Raw genomic sequence first — 25547 nt, 5'->3', positions numbered from 1 at the left:
AAGATATCTGCTCTGTAGGTCCATACAGTATACAGTAAGTGAATGGTGGCCAGACCTTTGAAGTTCCAATAAAGAGAAAAGTAATCATAAACATAATTCATAAGACTCCAGTGGTTCAATCAATGTTGGTTTTGGGTGAGACCAAAATAAAATGACTTTTTCCACTGTACATCTTGTCATTGCAGTTTGTTGGCATGTTCATGATATCAAGCTAAATTTTCCTTCCTTGCACTTGATGCATCAGCAGAGCCCTAGATGGCGCAATAGGAAGTGTAATCAAGCTTGTGAAGATGTACAGTGAAGGAGTTACAAACCAATTTTCTTCTAAAGTAATTGATTTAACCACTCAAGTCATATGGATTACTTTTATGTGGCCTTTATGTGCTTTTGGAGCTTCAAAGTTCTGGCCACCATTTACTTGATGTAAATGTAATGTAAATGTACTTGCATTGTATGGAAGTATAGAGCTGAAATATTTTCTTCGTTTGTGTTTGCGGAATAAAGAAATTCACACATCTGGGATGGCAAGAGGGTTGGAATTTTGACTCAATATCTTTAAGTATTGAGATCAACCCCTGGTGACAACTTCCCCGTCTTACAACTAGCCATGGTCTCTCCTTGTCAGAGGGCAAAGTTTCCTTTCTATATATTGTGAATAAAAACAATGAGCAAATAAATGTGTTTTGTGTTTAAGCTGATGTAGCCTTTGTCAGTTTGAAGTCTGCAAATTATTATGAAGTAATATAAAAAGATATCTCTTCAAGCTAACGTTTTTACAACATAGTTTACTGGGATGTTGTTCATTTATTTTACTTTGGAAGTAAAAGTATTGAAAAAATAAAACATTTGAGAAGTAGGCCTACTACTAGATTGGACGTGGTAACTGAGATCCTAAACCGCACAAGGAGATTTGCGAACGTCATAAAAACGTCGTAGCAACGTCGTGAAAAAAACGACATTTGTGTTAAGTACGTTGGATATAAATTTTATCGCGACCCTTTCACAACAGGAAAAAAAACAACTTATTTTTTTTAACGTAATTGTGTTTATTGGGGAAACGTACTGTACAGAGCTGAGATATTCTTCTAAAAAATATTTGTGTTTAGCAGAAGAAAGAAAGTCATACACATCTGGGATGGCATTCGGGTGTGTAAATGATGAGGGAATTATCATTTTTGGGTGAACTATAACTAACGTGGACGTGGACGTGAGAGAAGCTGTCTGAAGGTGCAGAGGTGCAGTTCACACACACACACCACGTGATGCACATTGGAACGCGTGTATTCATCCACACTAAGAAAAGCAAGACATTTTATGGATGTGATTTTAAACCAATCAGTGATCGATGTGCCAAGGCTTCGCCAATGAGCCTACAGTGCGAGGGGGGGCCTGTGGAGAGATTGGCTTGCTTGCGTGTGGGAAAAGAATCATTAAAAATTTGCAGTCCCTAAAAATGATATAGAGAAAACTTATACTGTTGCGTTTATTCTTAACCTAACCGTTTTTGTGTCACCACAGACAGGATTTAAACTACATCTTTATTTACTTCAGCAAGATCCAGCAAGATGGTAAGTCGCTCAAAAACGGTTATGAAATTCCTGAGGTACTATACACTGGATGTCTCTGACACAAGTTTGTAATTTGTAACGCGCATATGTGTAGAATAATTTGTATGCGTTTGACGCAGATTACACCCTCGCAAAGTCAATTAACTAACTTGTCGCAGTGTTATATATATATATTTTTTTAAATTACGTATTTAAACGTTCTCAAAATCTTCGCCTAATGGGGCGGATGCGATTTTCCTGTTGGATTCCGCTTTACGTGGCAAGTGACAAATACGGACAGTCAGTTTAGGTTTTTATTAAATATCAAGTTTTTATAATAACCACCACCTGATGCATGGGCGTTCGTGCATTTTATAATATTATCTGCAAAGTGGGATGAAATATGCTGCTGTCCTCAAAAGAATGTCTTTCATCTAATAAAAAATATTATTTAGTTTTTTTATTTAAATAATAGACTGCAATAAGCAATATAAATCAATGCAAAATTATAAGTATAATGGAACTGCATGCTTTTTCTACTGCCCCTGTTACTTATAATGTCTTTCAGAATGAAAACACAAATTCACATTGACTCTTGTAATGTATGTCCTTCACACTATTCGCTGTTTGTACTAAGGCTGAAGGTTATTCTCAGAAGGTTGCGGAAAAGTTCCCCGTTAAGAGTCTTTCTGGCACAACAAATCTGAGAAAACATGCACACACTCCATCTCATTTATTTCTGAACTTCATACCTCCCAGTTAGAGATGGATCAAATGGTTTGAAACATTTAAGGAATGCCCTTAGTAAACCATTCCCACTTCCTCAGTTTTACTGCATCATTTCCTTCCCCGGGAGCAGTAGAGGTTTGCACTTTGCAGTGCTTTCAGGAATCTGACTGGGGCTCAAGGGCCTTTTCCCCCGATTGAGTGTGTGATACAGGAGAAGAGCTCTCTCATGTGCGACTGTATTGTTAAGCTCCATGCTTGTCTGACTCACTTTGCATCAGAGAGTGCAGTAGAGGACAGAACTGGCCAGATTTACTCAGATTGCTGGTAATTTTCATAGCAAATAGCCACACCACTGGAGCAAGGAGTTCTCCACCCACAGTGATCAGCTCTGTAAATAAAGGCTCTGGATTACATAGCCGTAAACAGATTGGCTCAATCCACATCTGATTAACAGATGAGAGAAATACAGGATGAAAAACCACCAAAAATATTTAGTTTTTTATTAGAATGGTCTTTACAGGGATTTTTTTCACCCAAAAGTTTAAATTATGTAGTTATGTACTCATTTTCATGTTAAAATTTAGTGTGACTTTCTCTCCCATAGAACACTAAAGGAGAAGACAGAATGTTAGCCTTAGTCACCATTCACTTTCACTGCATTTATTTTCTCTGATATTGTGTTGTTTTGTTGTGCTAACAGAGATATTTGCAAGGATCTACCATGGTCTGGTATATGGAGTTTTTGTTTGGTGATCTGTGTTTATTATTTTGTCAGAGCTACTTATGTTTATTTATGAGTCTGTGTGTACCATGAAGGATTACTGAAATCCACTGAGAATTGAATATGAGCAGAGACCCCCCTTTAAAATAAGGATTTACATGGCTGGAAAAGTAATAGAAATCTATAATCAAAATCACGAAAGAGTCATGGAAATATTTGTGGTGAATATACATTTTCTAGTTACGCACAGCTGTACATCTTTTAATCAGCTAGAAATTGCTCTTTGTGAGTGAAATCTTTATAAAATGATTGTTTTTGTTATTATTTTCTATCCTCATGTAGTAGGCCTAATCATTAACGACTGATTAGGTCATGGAGAAGTCACTGGACAAGACAAAATCATATTTCTGTTAATCAACATTATACCACAAATGGTGTTGATTGAGCTTAACTTGTATTGAACCCAGAATATTCCTTTAAGATGGATGAACAAACAATATTTAGCTCTTCATACATTTTGCAGTGCTGTGCAATGTATCACAAAGAAAGCTTAACAAAGTATTCCAGGATTAATTATGGTCCAGTGGATTAAAATGCTTGTTATCAATGTTCTTGATCAGACCCGGGTTTGATCCTGAGTTGATGATTAGTTGCCGAGTGTGTTCACATGAATGAATGATGTTTGCACTGAACAGCCAATCACTTGCAACATGAAGAGGAACAGTGCAATTCACTTCTCGCAAGAGAGTAATTTACTTCTTCACTGAAGATCATTATGAAAATGTTAATGAAAAAAGTTAAACACATTTGCACAGCAAAAACAAACACACCAATTTCACTTTCACATTCTTTTTTTTTAGTTTTTGCCGATTTTATTTATTTTTGCATATCGCCACATACTGGGCAGGGAGGAGAATTTATTGTAAAAAATATTTAAATATTGATCTGTTTCTCGCCCACACCTATCATATCGCTTCAGAAGATATGGATTTAACCACTGGAGTCATATGGATTACTTTTATGCTGCCTTTATTTGTTTTTTGGACCTTCACATTTCTGGACACTGTTCACTTGCATTATATGAACTTACAGAGCTGAAATCTTTAGAAGAAAGAAAGTCATACACATCTGGGATGGCATGAGGGTGAGGAAAAGATGAGAGAATCTTCATTTTGGGTGAACTATCCTTTTAAGCTCATGTTAATATGGGATGAACCCAGATGAAAACCTATTGGTACTGCAAATTCAGAGTTCATTCAAACTAGGTTTAAACTTACCTAGGTAGCCACTTAATCCTGCTTTGTGATATATGCCACTGCATTTACCATGGCGACACAGGGATACCATGGCTGTTGTACTCAAAACACCATCAAATTGAATTTCTTGTCTTCTTGCTCTCTGTCGTAGCATTTTAAACCAGCGGGTTTTATGTTGGCTTTGACCTGGATTTTCCACCCTGTGTGTGTGTTCCTATTGGGTGTGTTACTTGAGGGCAAAGAGTCTGGTTAAATTCTGCTTTAAACTGTTTTCAAGCTGGTTTATAGGGAAAAATAGGACAAGATGGCATATGGTTTTTACAATTCTGGGTCATTACTTTGTAGAGTTTGAAAGGGTATCTTTTGTGGACAACAGCTTTTGTTTAGTTTTTTTTACTCTAAACAGCAACCTAAATATGTATATACCGTTGTGGGCTGACAAAAAAAAAAAAATTAAGATAAGTGCATAATGTGTTACACTAACTGAACTGACAGTCCTCTCAGATGTGCCTGGATTGATACAGGAAACCACAGCTCCCAGAAGGTTGTTTCTAATTGGCAGGGGCCCTGCGGCCACATTTCAACAGGTTTTTTCTCACCCTGTATAATTACACACTCAGCAGTCAAGTTCAAACTAAGCATTGATCAGCTTGTCATGGTCGATGATGATGCACACAAGTACCAACAAATCTGCACCCAACAACTGTTAAAATCAGTCTAAACTGCCTTTGAGCCTGGACAGGCCGGTCTGTTGGCTGGTTTTAGTGAGGCGTGTTTCAGGCTGGGAGATTGACCAGCTTAAACTGACTAAGACAATTGTTAACCAGCTAAGAACAGTACACCAGCTAATGCTGGTTTAAGCTTTTTCTTTTTTTTTTACAGCATGGACCTTATGTTCTGCATTATATGATTTAAATTATATAATTAATGATTGCTTAACCCTTTAAAGATCCTGTGAAATCAAATATATTACCATATCTATTAGCTGTAAGGTCATCTATATGCTGGTGTACTTTTAAATGTTGACAAAATTTATTTTCAGAAGATAGAATTATTTAAAATGTTCCGGCTAAAAAGACTCAATAACACACATGACGTCACATAGATGTTAAGAAACCTTGTCCAGTCAAATTCTTTCTTGATCTAAAACATCCCTCTCCTACAACTTTACAGTGCTTCTGTCTGTGTTCTAACTGCTGCTGATAATGCCTTCGCTGCACATCTAAGGGAGCACAATCAATGCTGCAGGGTCTTTCCAATATGAATCGCTTAAAATTGGAGTTCTGACTTACCTTTATCACCTTTCAGACATCTGAAGCACAGTGGAGGGTAATTGTCTTCGAAGGGAATAGGGCATAGGGATGATCACTTGTGTATGGGACGCGGCAATGCGGGAGCTGGACACAAGTTTATTTATATTTTTTGTGCAGCTAGAGGGATGTAAAGCACCAGTAAGTGTTCTTTATTCTTAGTGTACTGTGATTCAAAACATGGATTTATTATCTTTTACTTGCTTGTTTGTCATTCATCTTGTAAAACGAATCCAGACTCGTCATAAGAAAGACTGCGATGTGCTGTGTGCGTTTGTGGGCTGATTATGGATTTATGTTGTCAGATCATTGTTTGGTTCCTAAAGTCATTGGAAAAGCTGTCCGGTATTGAGATTGCTTCTCAAGTTCACCCGGTAAGTGGCTCTGACATGAGCAGCATGGTGGAAAGGGGTATGTGTGTGGGTGGCTGTAAACTAGAGCCTATTGCCTATTTTAAAAAATTAGACAAATAGTTCGACATGTTCCACTCCCACTTCCTGTTTCTGTTGGAACTGTGTCAAAAATACCAAATTGAACCGCGCTCGTCAAAGCAATTCATGGGGACTTTAAGCTTGGATGAGGCAGAGAAAAAATTCTTATAAAAATTTTAATAACTATAGTCTTGACCAATACAAAATAGTTACAGTTTTAAAGCTTAGAAGTAGAGATACATTGCAATTTTCTTGGCTGATTCCGATTTTTCTTTTTTGTTTGTTTTGTTAGTGTGACCTGCCTATACCGATTTTTCCCGATTCTGATTTTCTTTCTAAGAACTATAATTGACAGCATATACAAATGTAAAATTTTATTTTCATAATAAAATTTATTATTAAACATTACAATTTCCCCCAAACAATGTTACAGGATCTTCTCTGACTTAAACAACTCTCAAAATAAAATGCTCTGTGACTGGAAAGAGGTAGAAATAACAATTAACTGAAAATGAGTTGCTTTATGTAACAAAACATATGTCATATTCCACTATTTTTATAAATTGACCTTTTTCTCTATTTTTACTCGTCTAACAAAACAATTCCAATGATTACAAGCCTATGAACAAAACTGAAGTGTCTAATACGCTCAACATTGTCATTAAGCTTACGTTAGATGTCCAAATATCAGTTATAAAATGTATTGCTGTTTCGGGCTGAGGAAATGTATCAGATTTCTGAAGCCTCTTTCCTCAACTATGGAGACTGGCTGGTAATCCAGGGCCATGAATTCCATAATTGTCCTCGTAATTGCTTTGGTCTTTTTGCTACTCATACCAAGGAAAGATAGGAGATGCTGCTGACTTGTGGCTGGCTCTGAGCTCTGGCTAGCTTTAGCCACTTTCTCTTTTTAGCTTCTTCAAACTGGGCATGTTCAGCTGGGTGAGGGTGTTATAAGTGTCTAATTAGGTTTGTTGTTCCGAACGTTATCGTGGTGGTTCCCCACGGTTTACTTTAGCCTTACAGTTATTACAAATTGCGAACTCTGTGGCTTCTTCACTCACAATGAAGAACTTCCACACCAACAACATGTTTATATGCGGCTGCAACGTTAATGTCTGTGCTGCTGGCAACAAAACGAACCGGCTCGGAATTGGAAATACATGAGGCTGACCGGCTGGTCACCGGTCTGGGCCAAGCATGTGGAAAAACGGCTGATTGCCAAGTATGTGACACAGTCTCTGTGATGGCTAAAATGATACAGAATGGAACTGAGAGAGATCTCGTTGCTCATGCTTGCATGCTTTGGAGAGAGAGAGAGAATTACCTTTAGTGATTGTTGTATTTGCTTGTGTAATTAGGTCTTAATTATTATGTTTGATTTGTTTGGAGAGGCTTTTGGACACTAGGATAAATAATATTTATAATGCTGTAACTTTTGATTGCTTTGGATCAACACAAAATTTTACTCCATTACTAGTAACATGATTGTGAACGTAACAAAATAATTTTTTTGGAGCTACATTATTTACACCCTGAGATTTATTTATTTATTTTAAGTTTTTTTTTTTTTTCTTTTCTTTTTTTTCAGCAGTTTCTTAGGCTGAGATTCTCAGAATTAATCATAATCTTTATCATTACAAAATTTGTAAAGTAAAAATTTATATCAAACTTCACCATCCTTGTTTTGTTTTTTTGTCAAGTTATAAGCCCATAATTTTGAGTATGCCACTGAAACAGTAAATCTTTAGAAACACTCTTAAAGGGTTAAGTGGTTATTGTCGGCAGTGCGGTTGTGTAAGTTTGTGTTTAGGAGTGTGGTCTTACAGGATTTACAGTTCTGTTGTTTCGTCAGTACAAATAATAAGAGAGATTGTGTCTGTCATGGTGGAATGAATTTATCTCCTATTGTGGCCTTTCTACACCCACAGACCTCTGAAATATGTCATTTAAAGCTCCCTCTTGTTAAATACCTGTCATCTGAGTGATATGTCATTTATATGACAAATGTGCTGTGTTAGAGTAGATCTTTTAAGTTAGTGTTTCTTCTCAAGCTGCTCTGATGCTTGTGGTGTTCTGCACAGGTAAGTTGTTATTACCGGCTTCACAAGCTCTGTCATAGCTCCGTTTCCTCTGAACAATCTTTTCCCTCAGAGCAGAGCTGATCTTTCAAGAATACACCCTTAACACACACATACACACACTGAGAATCCCACTTTTTTTGTGAGCACATAGCAAACTCATCTCTGTAACTTTTTTTATAACACTGTTTTTGTATTGAACAAAGTCCAGTCTTGAAACCCACTGGATGGTTAATTTTACGCTAGGGCTGCAACTGACAATTATTTTGATAATCGATTAGTCTTTGATTATTTCTTCGATTAATTGAAAAATACGATAAAAAGGTAATTTTTTTTTCCTGTATTATATTAAAATGTATTTATTAAAAAATATAAACGATTAAGGCTGTAACAATTCATCTCACGATTCGGTTCATTTCACGATAATGAATTCCAAATTTTGATACCCTCACGATACATTTTAAAATGCCTGAATCAAGAAAGTTTTTTTCTGAATGTTTGTTTTAATTTATTTGAATACAAATGCAAAACCTTTTCTTAAAAATTAATGTACATAAAATTGCAAAATAATCCATCGGGGATGGAGTGGGACTAAAAATCAGCCCAGCATAGGGCAATGGTGACACAAGAATAGAAATATTAATAATTCTGCCCAGCTGAAAATACAGAATTATGTTCGATGCTTATGCTTGTACACTGACACTGTTTGCATACTGTAAAGGGGTTCAATGGGAAGGAGGAGGCGAGAACCGGCTTGGCAATATAAATCATATTTTAATGAATAACTTCCAAAAGACAAATACACACATGACGTACATGTCCATAAACTCTCTGTCGTCGCACCACCATCTGCCATCGGCCTTTATCCGTCTTGGAGGCTTAATTAGCCTGATAAGGGACCGGGTGTGTATAATTACAACCAAGCCCCGCCCTCCGCCCTGCCACACATACATTTAAAATATTTTAGATGAATATTGTAATTTGTAAGTTTTGTAAACTTTACTGATTGTCATCTGTAAAGTTGCATTTTCTCTCACAAAGTCCAGATTCACTCTCATGCTTTCAACGCAGTTTTGCAATATGAAAATGTGCGTCTTGAATCCATAACTCTTATACACTTATACAATGCTGCTTGCATTTATCTTTATGGATTATTATTGCCATTACCGGTGATCAGTATCACCATTTTGCATTAACGACTGTACATTATACCACTTCTGGCATGGCTTTTTACCAAATTAATAATTAAAAATGTATAAATGCACTTGAAATGTTGATTTGAGTTTATTTTATTATGTGAGGAGGAGGAGATCTTGAAAACTTGCACGGCTATGCAAGAAATTGGTTGCAAGGGAAAACTAGCAGTTTTGTGATCTTTATGCAGGACAAATGTATTTGAATGCCATTGACCAATCACAATCAAATATGACAACTCCTAGTATTAAAATCTCAGCTATGATACTGTACACTTGGAGCAACACATCATCGCCCACCCAGGGGACAGGAAAGCACCCACATCTTGATGTTTCCTCTTCCCTTTTGTCTTACCCACCCAACATAGAAATACTGTGTTTTTATTTGTCCCATAATTGACCCCTTTTCACAGGCCTGTTATGACGCATTTACGCCTTCTTTAAGAACGTAAATGTAGCAAACATTTTTATATTTCCAATTTAGGAAATATTTTGTGTAAATTTATAACATTGTACTTCGTATTATATTACCCTGGAATAAGTTTAAAATCATCAGTTACCACAGCTGCGATGAGGCTTCTAACACAGCTGCTGATGGAGTGACAGAAAATTTGCTGTGTTTCTCTCTTCTTAATGTATTAGTGCTGTATATTTTATCTTCTTTTGCAAAGCTGTGAATGCATAATTGTTGATTTATTTTTTTTTCTTTTGCTGTTGGAGCAAATGGGTAAGCAAAATTTTATTTGCTGTGGTCCCCCATTCACTGCCATTCAAGTTTAGCCAACTATGAAGACTACCGCTTCACGAACCTGGAGGTGTGAAAAGGGTCCATATCTCATAGCAATATCTTTATACGCTGATTATCTTTTGCTTTATATTAGCGATCCCCAGCTGTCCAGCAATTTTATCAATATTATGTCAATTTGGAGTATTTTCAGGCTATAAATTAATTTTTCAAAAAGTGAATGCTTTCCCATAAATAATCTGGCTTTACAGATCCAACAAGAACTATTAACTTTTCACTATTCTCGTCAGGGTTTTACATACTTTGGATTACATATGACACGGTCATTCACTACATTGTTGAAAGCTAAGTACTGTATATACTACAGTTTAATGAAATGAAGGCAGACTTTGAGAGATGGTGCAGTCTTCCCCAACATGAGCTGGAATAATTGAATCTGTAAAAAGGACAATACATTCTAAATTCCTTTATTGGTTCCAGTCTTTACCGTTTTTTTTTTTTTTTTGCTCAACTAATTTTTCCGTGCAGTCAATCAATATATAATCTCTTTTATCTGAGTTAATAAGCATATTCTTCAGATAAGTCTTGAGCTGGGTGGGTTGGGCCTTTCTAACTTTATTAAATATTATTGGGCATCCAATATTGAAAAGATACTATTTTGGCTCCACCGCCCTGACGCAAATTGGTGTGTAATTGAGTCAAATACATGTCACTCTTCATCTCTTTCTGCTTTAGTGTATTCTTCTTTGCCTTTGAAAACTTCTCGATTTCCATCTAATCCTGTTGTGCTTTCCACTGTTAAGATTTTTAATTTAAGTTTCATGGCCATTATAATTTTACATTGGCATCAGTCTTGGGTCCCATTAAAAAAAAAAAAATCATTTATATCCCCCCTCTACACTTGACTCAACATTTAGACTATGGGGAGTGAATGGCCTTATATGCATAAAATATTTATATACTGAAGACATATTCAATAATTTTCAAACCACAAAAGTTGTGTAGGAATTATGATCTCTAGATATCTTCAGATCCGCCACTTTGTCAATGTCAGTTTTCCATCTTTCCCTGTTCTTCCACCTGACACATCATTGGATAAGATTACCTTTACATTTATTGACAAAGTTTTAATCTCTGCATTATATTCCTAGCTGACGTCTTTAAGAAATTATAACCTAGAAAAAATGTAAGGATGAATTGGTATGGGAGGATGAATTGGTACAGAGTTATCTTAAGTTTGTTGGAACAATGCATTAAAAAAAGGTCAACTTATCATATTTATCTGCAAGATTGAAGACTGCTGCCATATAGACTGGGTCAGACTTTGCCTGTGACAGATGTTCCTTTTCTCAAGCCACTCTAACACATATGTTTTGGTCTTGTTCCCATCTTGAAAATTATTGGCCATTGGTTTTTGAAACTATCAGTAAGGCTGGGGGTAATACTTAAACATTGTCCTTTAATAGCCATATTTGGTGTAGCAGACAAAAACATAACTTTAACCACAAATCAGTGTGACATCATTGCATTCACTTTTTTTATTGGCTCGTAGAAGAATTTTGTTGGTCTTTTTTGCCTTTAGATCAAAATTATTCGAACAAGAGTCAGCAAAACTGATTTCCTTTTTATCATGTCTGTGTTGGCCACATGATCGCATTGGAAATCTCTGGAAATGTATCAATACTTTTTAGTATTGAATGAATAAAATATATGCATAATCAAATTGACCATCTTGGATTTATTTTTACACTGAGCTCATCACGTTGATTTCTGGGATTGCCTACTGGCCTACAAAAAGAGAAATCTTATGAGGCAGCATAATTAAGATACATCCTGCAAAGAGATCTATGGAAAGGAGGAGGCGAGAACCAGCTTGACGATATAAATAATAGTTTAATGAAGAACTAAACAAAAAGACAAACACACAAAGGTGTCGGGCAGCTGCCCGAAAATCTCTCTCTGTTCCACTGCTGTCTCCAGTCAGCCTTTATCCCTCTCTGAGGCTTGATTAGCCTGATTAGGGGCTGGGTGTGTAGCATCCTGGCCCCGCCCTCCGCCCTGTCACACCTTCCTTTTGGACAGACTTTGTACAAACTTGAATTCTTCTCGACTTGTTCCTAGTTACAGTGTTAAACAGCTGCTGTTTGTACTCATACTGATGAGACAGTCAGACCACGATTTGGACCCAAATAATATGATGTGAACAGAGACCACTGGGGGCAGGGGGTGGGGGAGGAATCAAACTCTGGTTCGGTCCAAGTAACAAGTGTGAAAGCATCTATAGTGGTGCCTTCAGAGGCAGCTCACTAGGTTTTGGAACAGACCCGCTTTGTCTTTCACACCACATCCATTCAAAGAAGTAAGTTCTTGCACAGTAATTCTCAGCTGAAGTTCCAGCATCGGCCAGTTCATTCAGAAAGCATACATCAATTTTAGCACAGATTTTATTAGATTTTTTGTTAGATCAGTCTGGTGTTGTTTGCACTATTACATTTTGCGTGTGCCCACTACGTACTCGTTTTGCACAGCAATGGTAAGAGAACAGCTTGCGCGTCTGTGCCAGAAACTTATTGTGTGATATTATACAGTCGTGCATGGTGAGTCAGTCCACCTCTGCTCTCGCACACCCTGTGAGCTCACACACACAGATCCCTCATGAGAAACCCTCTATTCTACAGAATGACCTAATTGTTCCACTGGAAACACAGCTGAGAGGAAAGCACTGTTTTGTCTGTCTGTGTGTGTGTGTGAGGGAGAAAGATACAGAAAGAGATAGAGTTGTTCTATACTTCAAGATAGGCAGGTCGCTCTTGTCTGTTCATGTAAGTTTGTTTCTAGTTCGGTCATAAGTGGGCCAATAGTGACACACTGCCACTGCATACTGTCACATTACTTTTGATTAGAAATCTGATATTCAGGTACACTGCTTCTTGCTGAAATTAGTGGAATGTCGCAGGACATTGTGCACTCATATTCTTGTTGTCTTCTATAGTGAGAACAATCATATCAGGATGAGTATTATTGCCAAGTGTTCACACGTACACAATAATTTTTTTTTTTGGTGATGGGAGAAACAATGCACACAGAACATTACAGTGAGACACAGAATATAAAACAAGGTAAGAGTATAAATAGACATACAAATACAGGACATATAACAGAATAGTGTATGTGCAAGTGGCAATGTATGTGCAAGGTAGGGGTATGTACATTTCATTAATTAAATGTGTGAATTTACATACGTGCATGAGATAAATATTTATATTATTGCACTATGAGGGTGTCCTGAGGCAGTTTAATTGTTCATGTGGAAAATGGCCTGAGGGTAAAAACTAGTCTTGTGTCTGGATGTCCAACTGTTACACCAACAGTTCAAAGAGGGTGTGGGCAGAGTGTGTGGGGTCCAGAGTGATTGTACCTGCATGTTTCCTCACTCTGGAGATGTACAGGTCTTAGAGGGTGGGCAGGGGGGCACCAAAATGTTTCACAGCAGTCCTGACTGTCCGTTGTAATTTCCCTCTGTCTGATTTGGTGGCTAAACCAAACCAGACATTTATAGATGTACACAGGACAGACTCAATGACGGCCGAATAGAACGGTCTCAGCAGCTCCTGCGGCAGGTTGAACAACTTCTGTAGGACTTACTTTCTTCAGTGGAACACAAAAGATGTTTAACAGAATGTAAGCCTCAGTCACCATTCACTTTCATTGCATCTTTTTTACATACAATGAAAGTGAATGGTGACTGAGGCTGTCAGTCCTTAACATTCTGTCAAACATTTCCTTTTGTGTTCCATGTAAGAAAGGAAGTCATTCAGTTTTAAATATATATGTTTTATATTATTTCAGCCTTGTCTGTGCTAATTGTGGTTTATCTAAACAGTACACGTTTAAGGCAGCAATTTCTGAAACAACAGAATAATGACTTTCTGTTAATGACTTTTTCCACAAGTTTCCAACTCAGCCCACCACCCCGCCACCTACAAACAGATTGACCCACCTCAAACTCACGCCATTGGTTGAACCTGAAGTTGGCTTGTCAGACCAATGAAACAAACACATTTTTGAAAAAGTTGCCTCCAAGTTTTTTGATTCTCTGCTTAAAGAGCTTAGGGCTGTCACAGAGACAGGTGTGATTTCTCATGACCGCTATTTCAAAGATAATTGTCAGGTATTTCCACATTTCATCTGTGGCATTTGAGGAAAAAACCTTGGTATTTTTGGTATTGCTTTGGTATTTCCTTCAGGAAAATGCAATCTAGTATACATTAATGTTTGTGTGAGTGCATACTCTCTTTATTTTGTCTATATCTTTGGCTAACTGATGTGTCTCTGCTCCTGCAGGTTTGTAAGTGTTGGTGAAAGATATCACCTCGATCAGCAGAGCAGGTGTGAGTGTGTGTCTCAGAAGAGTGTGTTCAGCATGGACTTAGACGACTTTCCTCCTCCTCCACCTGACTGTAAGGAGCTCAGTCTTTACAAAGCTCTCAGCACATGTATACTATGTTTACATTGACAAGTAGACATTGTGTAAACACAGATGTCATGGCAAAAATGAGACTTCCAGAATACCTGGTCATTTCCTACAAACAGAGAAGTTTAAGAATGTGTATCACAGTCGTATTCACTCATATTGCATTGAACGCACAGGATTATCATCAGGGTTCCCGTGGATCCTTAAAAAGTATTACATTTTATGTTTAAAATGTTTCTTATTTTTACTTATGAGAGGTCTTAAATTTTAGATGACACTTTGACATTGAAATATCTAAATACTTAACCAAATAAAAATTGGTCAAATTTATCTAATTCGCATGATATGATTTTTATTATTCTTTCTTTGTGGATTTGCTTGTTCGTGTGACAATTTGCGCCATTTACGACATTTACATATTGTCTCTGCGCACGATAGGAAGAGAGAAGGAGAAGAAAATGGGTAAATGTAAGTTCAATGCGATTCGGCTACATCAACTACTGCTGGATCACAGACTGGTAATGTTGGACTGAATCACGATGTTCAACCAAATTTTTCGTCAAGTTTTTCACAGACTGGTACTCTGAGGGCTGAAGTGTTGTGGGTTCTGCACATGGTAAGTCGACACCATTCAAACAATTCAAATGACGACATCCATACGCTTTTCAAGGCAATGTTTCCGGATTTGGAACATGTAAAAACATTCACCTGTGTCAGAGATAAAACGGCATACATAGCCAGATTTGGTATTTTGCCGTTTATTTAAAGACAACTGACCACAAAATTTAATGATGAATCATTTGTCATTATGTTCAATGAAAGCATGAACAAAACAACAAAAACAAACTAGACCTTCATGTCAGGCACTGGACCATGGATGAAACAGGAATGTACGTTTGCTCCCAGTACTGTGGTTCTCAGTTCCTTGGCCATTCCACAACTCAGGATTTATTGGACAAATTTAAGGTAAGCCAAAAATACATTTATAGTACACACAAATACATAGCACACTTGTCTCAAAAGAAAATCATTGAGTGCATTTCATTTTTAGGGGCTATAGTACTATAGTTTACAACCCACACCATGAAATACGTAATAAAATATGCTGTAGCAAGTCAACACTCAGTTGCCTGTTTGAGGTACACTAAAATAAATATTCAGTCTAGTACCAGTCCCTGCTCCCTCTCATGAAATTTATATTGTATTTTCAACTGTTTTAGAGAGTTGGAGATTCTGTGTCAGTGTGGTTTGTCTAAAACCAAACTACAGCATCTTAAGTGATCATAAAATTACACCAGCAATTGTTATCTAACATTTTTTGCTTTAAAGTACACATAATGATTACTCAATGTCTGGCACACATATGCTATATGATCTGCCATTAGCCTGTTTTTATTTTGTTATTGTTGATGTGTTTCATGTTGTATCTTCTCTGTAGGGCGGTACAAAATAGCTCTGCCTCACCAAGATGTTTTCTGTGTCAAAGGATGGGCCAAGTGTTAATTGGAAGTTTGTGCAGCTCCTACAGCAAGAATACAGTGAATAGTTTGGTGGAGCTCAGATTGTGGGAGGCTGTGGTCTTCACATCATGCACAACTCTATCAAGGGTGGTTTTGGAGTGTGGCAAATAGAGAAGCTTCTTAATGCCCTGCACTTCCTTTACCATTATGCCCCCTACAACACGGCAAGACTTCAGTTTAGTGACAAAGTCCACAAAATTTTCCCTGCCTTTTTGTGGGCATCGCTGGCTGGAAAATTTGCCAGCACTGGAAAAGGCTATTGAAATTTGGCCATCCATTGCCACCTATGTGGACCAGGTGAAAATGAAAAAGCTCCCCAACCCAGGATCATCCTCATATGACACTGTAGCAGAGGCCCGAATGTGTCCCCTAACTGTACCAAAGCTGCACTTCTTCATGTCCAGCTCAATAAACTTTCAGCTGTTTCTCACCAAGTACCAAACTGATGTTCCCATGATCCCCTTCCTGAGCAAAGACCTTGTCAGGGTAAATATTCATGTTAAAAACAATGATATTATCTTACACCCTTTTTTCATTCATAATCATGTTATGAACACTTGCAATGTATCTTGTGTGCTTCAAAATATATATTTTTATATTCATCTGTTGTTTGTCATATCTGCCATATTGCTTACATGTTGCTTAATGAATGCATCCACACACATTGGACTCATTAATTCTGTATTGTTATTACAATATTACTCGCTCAACTCGCTTGTTTCTGTGTCAAAGCTTGTCAGGCTTGTGACATATCAGAGCCTATGGGTCAGTCCAAAAGAGGTAGATATTGGAATTGGAGCAACTTTTCTTATTAGTTATAAATGGTTCTTTATTAATTTATTCTGTAGGATTCAGCTACTTAAAAAACTTTCAGAAAACATCTAGAACTCCACTAAATAAGAAAATAAAGGCAGAGGGCAGGATTTCTGGAGATACAGACACCACCACACACCTCCTAAGTCAGTCAGAGAGATTGTACAGACTTATACAAAAACATTGTATTTTTGGAAATTAAATACAATGTACAGTAGTCTCAATACAACCACATTTTTAATACGGTTAGTATTTTGCATTAGAATAAAGTCCATTGTGTAAGCAACTGCCAACATCGACTTTTTTTTAAATACAGGTGATGTGATTGCACAGCAGTTTGAGACATTCCTCTTCAATGAAGCCAGAGCAGCAACTCTGTCGAAACTCCAGAGTCGACATGTTTTTGTATCAGCACACGAGCACCTCATCACCTGAGCTGTGGGGTTTTGTGAAAAAGCTGCTGATTTTCTCCCATGGCCAAGCAACAGTTGAACGTGGGTTCTCAGACAACAAAGAGGTGGAAACATGTAACATGGATGAAGACACAGTTGTTGCCCAAAGACTTATCTGTGACTATGTGAGAGTGTATGGTGCAGTGACCCAGGTACCTCTTACAAAAGAGTTACTAAACTAATGTGCAACTGCACGGACCAGGTACAGAATGCACCTAGATGAGGAAAAAAGGAAAAAGATAAAGGATGAGCAGATCACCAAAATAAAAATGTCTGAAGATGAACTTGAAGTTCTACGGAAGAAAAGAAAAACCATCCACAGTGTATGTGAGACCCTAGAAAAAGATGCAGACATCTTTGCAGAAAAAGCTGAGAGTACAACAGGGACAAAGATGGCAGAACTGATTACAAAGTCTAACTCACAGAGAAGACGCTACAAGGAGAAGAGAGAGGAGCTAGATGACTTGGATAAGAAAATTGAGAGAAAGGCTTCTGCGCTACGAGAAATATAATGCTGAGATGTATCTGTTTTGATGTTATTAATTTTATTGAATAAACTTATTTACATATGTTAAACCTGTGTTAATGGTTGGTTGTTCTGCTGTGCAAAAATTGTAATACATTTTCTTTGTTCGGGTCTTAAAAAGGTCTTATAAAAGTCTTAGATTTGATTTTCTAGAGTGTGCAGCAACCCTGTATCATGCTTACAGGAGACTGAATGATAGAAAGAAGAGAATGAAAAATTGTAAACACATTCCATGGCTCAGCCACTAAAGGCGTGTAGGTTGCAAAGTGAAGGAACGCCAGAACGAATGCTGGGGAGGAGAATGCAAAACAGCACAGCAAACAGAAAACAGAGGCTCTGTCTTACTGCAGATAGAGAGAGACAGAATGACAGATGAGAGAGAAAGATGAGTTTCTGAGGGAAATAATCTAGACATTTACCTCTATATGAGGTTAAAAGCTTCATATGAATCCATTGTTTCTATTCACAATATTATCTGCATCGAGAAATTGTGATGAAAATTCGAGTTTGGTGTTAAATGGCCTTGACACTTTGTCTTAACCAGACACGAAAGCTCATCTCTTACATGTAAAACATTTTTTATCCTAACAAGCCGCAATAAGTGTCAGGAATTTTGTTGATCCCTTGGATCTTGCCCACTGTGATATCTCATTGGTCCAAAATCCTGCTCCTCTTAACTGCACATTAAACATCAAATACCATCTCATTGGATGTGATTGTGACAGTTTAATGTTCATTGTGGACAGACCTTGCTGCTGGAATTTTGTTGCATCGTTTTTGGGTTGAACACAATGTAAGAAATGAGGGCCATTTGGGTTGTTCAACTGATGTTAAAGTTTAAACCAAAACTGCCTACTCCCCACATTATTTTTAAAGGCCGTACAGCATGAATATTCCGAGTCAGTCATCTTTGCAAAGATATGGCAACTCCCTCGTGCTTTATCTCTCTCTTACTCTCCATTCATTAACACAGACGTCTGATAAAGCCACTTTATATTATATACTTTTTTTTTATATCTCTTTGTGCCTCAGTGACTCCTTCAGACTAGAGTTTTTTTTCCCATCCCATAGAAAATGATGGAAACTAGCTCTACCTATGCCCCTCCCCCTCTCCGTTTATTACCTCCTCTACCCTTTACTCTCTGACCAGGTGCTAATCATACTGTAATAGGTGTTACTTTGGGCAAAGGTCATAATTTGACCTCAGAACAAACTTAGTCTTTGATGTTTTAGCATGCAATCAGTTGTTCGAATTTTGTTGTAAATTATTCATTTGAAGTATAATCATAGCCATAATTCATAGACTCATCCGATTATGCTGTAATTATACGTTATCAGATGTTTTGTTGATGGATAAATGTGTTAGTTGTTTTGTTTCCACGCAGGATGTCATTTTTAACTGAAATGTGGTGCAGATTGCACTGAATAATGAAGACATCTAATTTGTCAAAAGTTGTTACAAACTAATTTAAGCACTATGTGCAGTTTTGTTCTGTTTGTTTCTCTTTTACAATTGTTGCTTGTCAAATGTTGTACAATATTATCCCAGCGAGATCATGGGTAAAATCCAAAGAAGACTTAAAGAAATCAACTGTCATTTATGTCCGATTTTACGCTATCCACCTTTTCACTGAACATGGAAGTTTCCAGCCTGTTTTCATTTTCCGATCTCCAGTGTTTTCACACATTTATCACATTAAACTTGTAAAAATTTACAAAAAAGCATGTGGCTCCATAGTACCGATATTTACAGAAGGCTGTTGAAGCAAATTCAATGACATTCATCTCTTGTTCGGCATTTCATATGCGCTCATTATGCTTCTAATCTGACACACGCATCTGTGTTTCTCGTTTTTAGGAAGCCTGCTGGACTTGCAGGCTTCCTTTTTATTTGTGCTCCAAAGATAGGAGAGCACAGAGTGGGATCACTCCTGCTACTCAATCTGGCTTCTCTTGATATCGCAGTGCAGACCACAAAACGTACATAACGTTTGAAGTCTATTGAGACTTCTTAAACCGCTATGGAAGATGTCAAATGGCTAGACCAGGGGTACTCAATAGGTGGACTCTGGTCCGGATTCAGACCAAAGGACATTTCAATCCGTACCGAGCTCTAAATGTTTGTGCTTGTTATCTGACACCTGGCTAAGTGATTGTGTAAGCATACATGTATACGTGTGTGGAGCGGGAATAAAGCACATTCAGCACTAGAGAGAAGTATTCCTCTCCAGCGGGAATAAAGCGCATTGCCTCTCTCCCCGTGAGGGAGTGCTGTTTTTGGGAGTAGCACACCCCACCTAATGTGGCAGGTGCTTTGGGAGGGGTGATTGCTGCTTATGGAAAGGGTCATGAGGCATCAGTGTATTACTCCCTGCAAACTGGATTAAGATTCTTGAAAATGTCAAGTCTGTATCTAGAGATGAAAGGGTTCAACTTAAGCAATTTAAGATTTTACATAGATTTTATTGGACCCCCTCTAGATTACCTCGGCTTGGTCTTAAAGACACATCCACCGGTTGGCGATGTCAGTCAGAAGTTGGAAACACTACCCATGTCTTTTGGGGGTGTGCTAAGATCCAAGATTTTTGGTTAAATGTTCAGAATTATTTGTGTGATGTTTTAAACATTCAAATATTGCTTTGTCCCAGGCTCTGTGTTTTGGGTGATAGGGCAGTCATGAAATTTGGGGGGTAATTGCATTGAAAATTGGGTTCTGACCAGTCTCATGTTCGGCAGGCAAGTAATTTTAAGGGGTTGGAATTTAAACCCTCTTTTTCAGAGTGGTGTGTGGAGATGGGGAGGGTGGCTGCATTTGAGGAGGTGGGAAGTAGAATGCTGGGGTTTAGGGATTTATTTGTTAAAATAAGCAGATATTAGTTTTTTGGGGGGGACTCTCGGGGAGGTGATGTGGAGAGTGTAGTTTAGTTTAATCATTAATGTTTATTATTATTTTATATTATTTATTTATTTTTGGAGTGTGTGTGTATGTTATTATGTGGGACCACATTTGTGTTTGTTGGGGGTCAGGGTGGGATTGTATTAGTGGGGTTTATATATAAAATGTTGATTCTTCATATATACGTTACATTTTTCTCTGTCATGAGTCAAAAAAAAATAATTAATTACAAAAAGAATACAACAAGCATTTTAAACCAACAAAGACAGGATAAGAAATGCTGACAGTACAATTTATGATGCAGTTAACTAAATGCTAGGGAAAATAAATACGTTTTTAAGGCCCCCTGGAAAGACACTAGAGGCAGAGATGATTTCATGGCCAATGGAAGCTCATTCCAAAGTCTAGGGGCTGCCACCACAAAAGCTTTAAGGCGAGATCAAGGAACCGATAGACACAGCTGATCACAACAGCAGAGAAACCTTGAAGGTTGATGCAAACTTATTAAATCTGGTGCTAAACCATGGAGAGCCTTAAATACATATAGCAACACTTTGTACTGGATTCTGTATTGGATCAGTAACCAATGTAGGGAAATCAATTCTGGGGTAATATGGTCTCTTTTCCTGGTTCCAGTTAAAAGTCTAGCAACTGAATTCTGGACCAGCTGCAGGCGAGAGAGAAAGGCCTGACTAACACCCAGATACAAAGCTATACAATAGTCAAAACGAAAAGACACAAAGGCATGCACGACCTTCTCCAAAACATCAAAAGAGAGGATGGAATTCAACTTTGTTATAGATCTAAGATGGAAAAAGCTATTTTTAACCACGGCATTTATTTGCCGATCAAATCTCAAAAATCATATAGTGTGCACTACGTTTTGAAATCTCTGGTATTCCAGCGAGCAAATATGTACCTGTGCGGTCGGTCTATCGACTGGGGGTTCCAGGGTCTTTCAGTTTTACCACTCCTCTCATTATCACGCTAGGAAAAGCAAACATTATTTAAGACTCACCGTATTTAATTTCAGTGGTTTGGAGTTGTTATTGTCTGGTTACACAGATTTATTTTGTAAATAAACTGTCTATAAAACTCTGTAACATGGTTAATTACTGTTGTGTAGTATAATGACCTCTGTGTGTGCTTTAGTTCCATGAGGAAGGCTGAGATTGGACAGTGGGCTCGAGCTGAATGGAGAAAAAAACTCTTACATTACTCGCATTTCTAAAGAGTGAGTCACTGGGTCACGGGAATCTATGAACTGCCAAGTGTTTGCTTTATAATGGCCATACACTGTCAAGGGTTCCCTCCTTGTCTATATCTGTTCTTGCTAACTATCTGTAATCCAAAGTTTTCATTTTCTGCTTATGTATGATCATTAGAGACAGATGGAGACAGACCATCTCTGCCTAAAGTTTCTTTAAAGGAAAAGTTCACACCAAAAAATTACAATACCGTCACATTTACTCACCCTCATGTCATTCCAAACCTGGAATGACTCACCAAAAGTGAACCACAGCGCTGCAATATCAGCGGCTCCTGAAGCACATATGGTTTACATGTGCTGTGCTCATCTGTTGTTGACTAGGGTAGTTTCGTCACACTTTAATAGTGTTTATCTTCCAGTTTAGCTCATAATTAAATAAACATGCTGCATGATTTTGACAAAGGATTACAACAAGCAGTAGATTGGCATGCCACAATCAGATGCAAGGGACTTAATATAAATAAAATACAATACTCTCACTCCTTGTTGATCACTTCCTATTGATTAACACTCCAAGTGCCAATGTTGGCACGCATGCCATAGGTTGCCGGCCCCTGCAATATAGAGTAGAGTTAAAACTGAATTATGTTATAGTATTGTGGCTATACTTGTTATAATTGTTTTTATACTGTATATGTTTTGCGTATTGGACTTGTTTACTTTCATTATATATGCCTTACTGAACGCGATCTATAGTATTTTCTGTGGTAATCAACATTATACCTCAAATGCACAATGTATTAAACGCAAAACATTCCTTGCAAGAATAAATATCTATAAATGTATGTTAAGTGACCAGGTGTAAACAACGATGTGTCTTGCCTTACCACATGTGTTCAGATCACCCGTGACTCATCATAATACCAGGTGTACACAGGGCCTTTGATGCATAGCATCATAAAAGTGGTCATATAACTTGTTGGCTATATTTCAAGTCTTCAGAAGTTATATAATAGCTTTGTGTGATTCTTCAATATTTCTATCAGGAAGACTCGCAGACTTTAGTGAAATTTAAGATAACATTTATTTCATTAATATAAAACAGAAAAGTAATGTCTCTCTTTGTTGTAAGCCCCGTCTGGCGGTCCGAAGAAGTTGAACTCGGAACCGTCATGTCCTGTCGGAGATAGTAGGCAGGGGCGAGGAGCCTACCCCCGTGCAGGACAGGACTCAACTGTGGTGGTGGGGTGGTGGAGGTTGCCGCGTTAGCACACTGAAACAGCAATGTGATAGATTGTGAGGAGACTAATAAACAATGGCTTACATGTGATTGGCTTGGAATTACCCAGCTAATGGTGCGATGATGTACAGCTGCTAGTCTTCCCGCTAGAACTACGCTGCGCTTGCATTTCTCCTTTGTGTTTCATGGTAGAAAGAGAGTCATATGCATTTGGAACAACATAATGGTGAATAAATGATGATGATTGAATTTACTTTTTTGGGTGGGTGAATTCCTTTTTAAATGTATTTTGATAGCTGTCTGTTGTTCCATAGAAGCTTATGATGTACAAACCAAACTGCAACATGAAGGAATGTATTGAAATTTTAGGTCTATTTCTCTGTCTTTTGTTCTCAGTTCTAAGTAGACATTTTACCTCTTTAACATTGCAGCCTTGTGGAAAATAAGTAGTGTGCTGTTTTGACCCTGTTTCCTTTCAGCTTATGTGTGTTTCCTGTCAGATGTTTTATCCCAGTTTGGGTCTTTTATTTATTTATGTGTTCTGTAAGAGCCAGTTTAAGCAGAGGGTTTGCTGACATACCCTACATTTAAGAGTTCACTCAAAATCTAAACATGTGTCTGTGTGAAACATGGGTGGGCAAAGATGAAGGCGGGACCAAACCTCAACCCCAAAATACTTAGAGACATGGTCCAAAATGTACTTTTTGCAGCACTGAACAATGGCAGATACTATATTTATATGGTGGCTTAATGCATTGAATGTTTCACATATGTTTTGGAAAACCATATGGAGTTCTGGAAAAGAAAAAACACTACATCATTGGAAGTGTTGAAGCAAAATGAGGCTGCAACCTTCTCTCTTTCTCTCTCTCTCTCTCTCTTCTCTCTCTCTCTCTCTCTCTCTCTCTCTCTCTCTCTCTCTCTCTCTCGCTCTCTCTATGTAGTGTTGAATGACGAAGATGAAGGTGAGAGGTTTGAGTTTGATGACAGTGGTGATGAAGCCCCAGAGGCGGATCGGCCACCTCCTGAACCAGAGGGAATCTCCATGCCTCCACCCTGCTTATCAGCAGCCAGGGTCACGCCTGTGAATGGGACAAGTCCAAACCCGGAGACCTTACTCACCATTGAGGCTGATCTGCCCCCTCCACCTCAGGACTGCGCCTCTAATAATACCCCTCTGGCTCATGCTGCCTTCCCACTGGGGGATCTGCCCCCTCCTACAGAGGTCTGTCACACTGCAGCAGAAGGTCAGAACAGTGAGCCCATTCTACCACCAGAGGGCACAACAGGAGCTGTTCACAGTGAGCATGAGGGTGTGTAAACTCACAGTTGAGACTAAAATAAATGTGGACTTTAAATATAAACATTTGTGGTTTAGCTCTGATAAATTTTATATATATATGTATATATAGTGAGTGATAGCAAAGTTTAAAGCTGCTGTGTGTAATTTTTGCACTAATAACAGCACCTGAAAGAAAGCAAAAATAATGACTAAACAAGTTACAACTTCCATTCTTTGCACAAACTAGTCCTGTAAAAACCTACACCATTGGTTGAGCCAGTGTTGCTATGTTGGATCCAAACTGTTTTGATATACCACTGTGTTTAAACTCTTCAGAAAGCCAACATATGAATAGCCTACTTCCCACTGGAGAAGCTGGAATATGAGTATTTAAAAAAAATTATCAGTTTTAAGTACAGTTGTCCTGATTTTCATTTGTATACTTTTTGCTAATGTTCAGGGCCTGCTAAAATAGATAACTAATATAGCAGGAAATCAAATTGTAACAGTGTAAAAATTGGCAAGGAGGAGGCAGGAACCGGCTGAACAGTCAAAATATAGTTTTAAATATAAAAATTAACTTAAAACAACATAAAACTTAAACGAACACAGACACACATGTTGCGCAGCCTCTTGCATCTTTCTCTCTCTTTTGAACTGCCGTCTCCGGCTCCCTTTATCTCGCTCTCCCACTGATGACCTGATTCAGTGCCAGCCATGCGTCCTCACAGCCCAGCCACGCCCTCCTCCTCATCACACAAATCTACAGTCATTTTGATGGCAGCTCTCTGAATTTACAGCTTATTTTCTAATTCTTACCTTTTCTTAGGTGACAGAATTTTGCTTTCTCTTATTCTCTCAGTTTTTTTTTTGTACCTGTTAATGTAACATTAAAAGTGAGTTATTTCTCAGGAATCTCTCTCACTTAAAAGGATAGTTCACTCCAGAATTCTCTCATTATTTACTCACCTGCATGCCATCCCAGATGTGTATGGCTTACTTTCTTCTGCTGAACAAAACCAAGATTTTTAAAAGAATATTTCAGCTTTGTTGGTCCATACAGTGCAAGTGAATGTTGGCCAGAACTTTAAATGTCTAAAAAAAAACATATAAAGGCAGCA

At 37.9% G+C, this 25547-nt stretch overlaps 1 protein-coding gene across 3 annotated transcripts in view; it reads left to right on the top strand.

The window, feature by feature from the left end:
- Positions 1–1395: 1395 nt before the first annotated feature.
- Positions 1396–25547, top strand: part of LOC127656838 (rho guanine nucleotide exchange factor 10-like) — an 88760-nt gene continuing 64608 nt past the window's right edge. For 2 of the 3 annotated variants that reach the window (XM_052145327.1, XM_052145326.1), the window contains exons 1-3: positions 1396–1568; positions 14358–14473; positions 24089–24457. In XM_052145327.1, coding sequence (XP_052001287.1) covers positions 14437–14473; positions 24089–24457 — 406 coding nt within the window. In that variant the 5' untranslated portion in view covers positions 1396–1568; positions 14358–14436. The remainder of the gene's footprint in view (positions 1569–14357; positions 14474–24088; positions 24458–25547) is intronic. The other variant, XM_052145328.1, reaches the window with a different exon arrangement.

This window comes from Xyrauchen texanus, chromosome 16, assembly GCF_025860055.1.
Source record: "Xyrauchen texanus isolate HMW12.3.18 chromosome 16, RBS_HiC_50CHRs, whole genome shotgun sequence".
Taxonomy (NCBI): domain Eukaryota; kingdom Metazoa; phylum Chordata; class Actinopteri; order Cypriniformes; family Catostomidae; genus Xyrauchen; species Xyrauchen texanus.
This window is presented reverse-complemented; position numbering and strand designations above follow the sequence as displayed.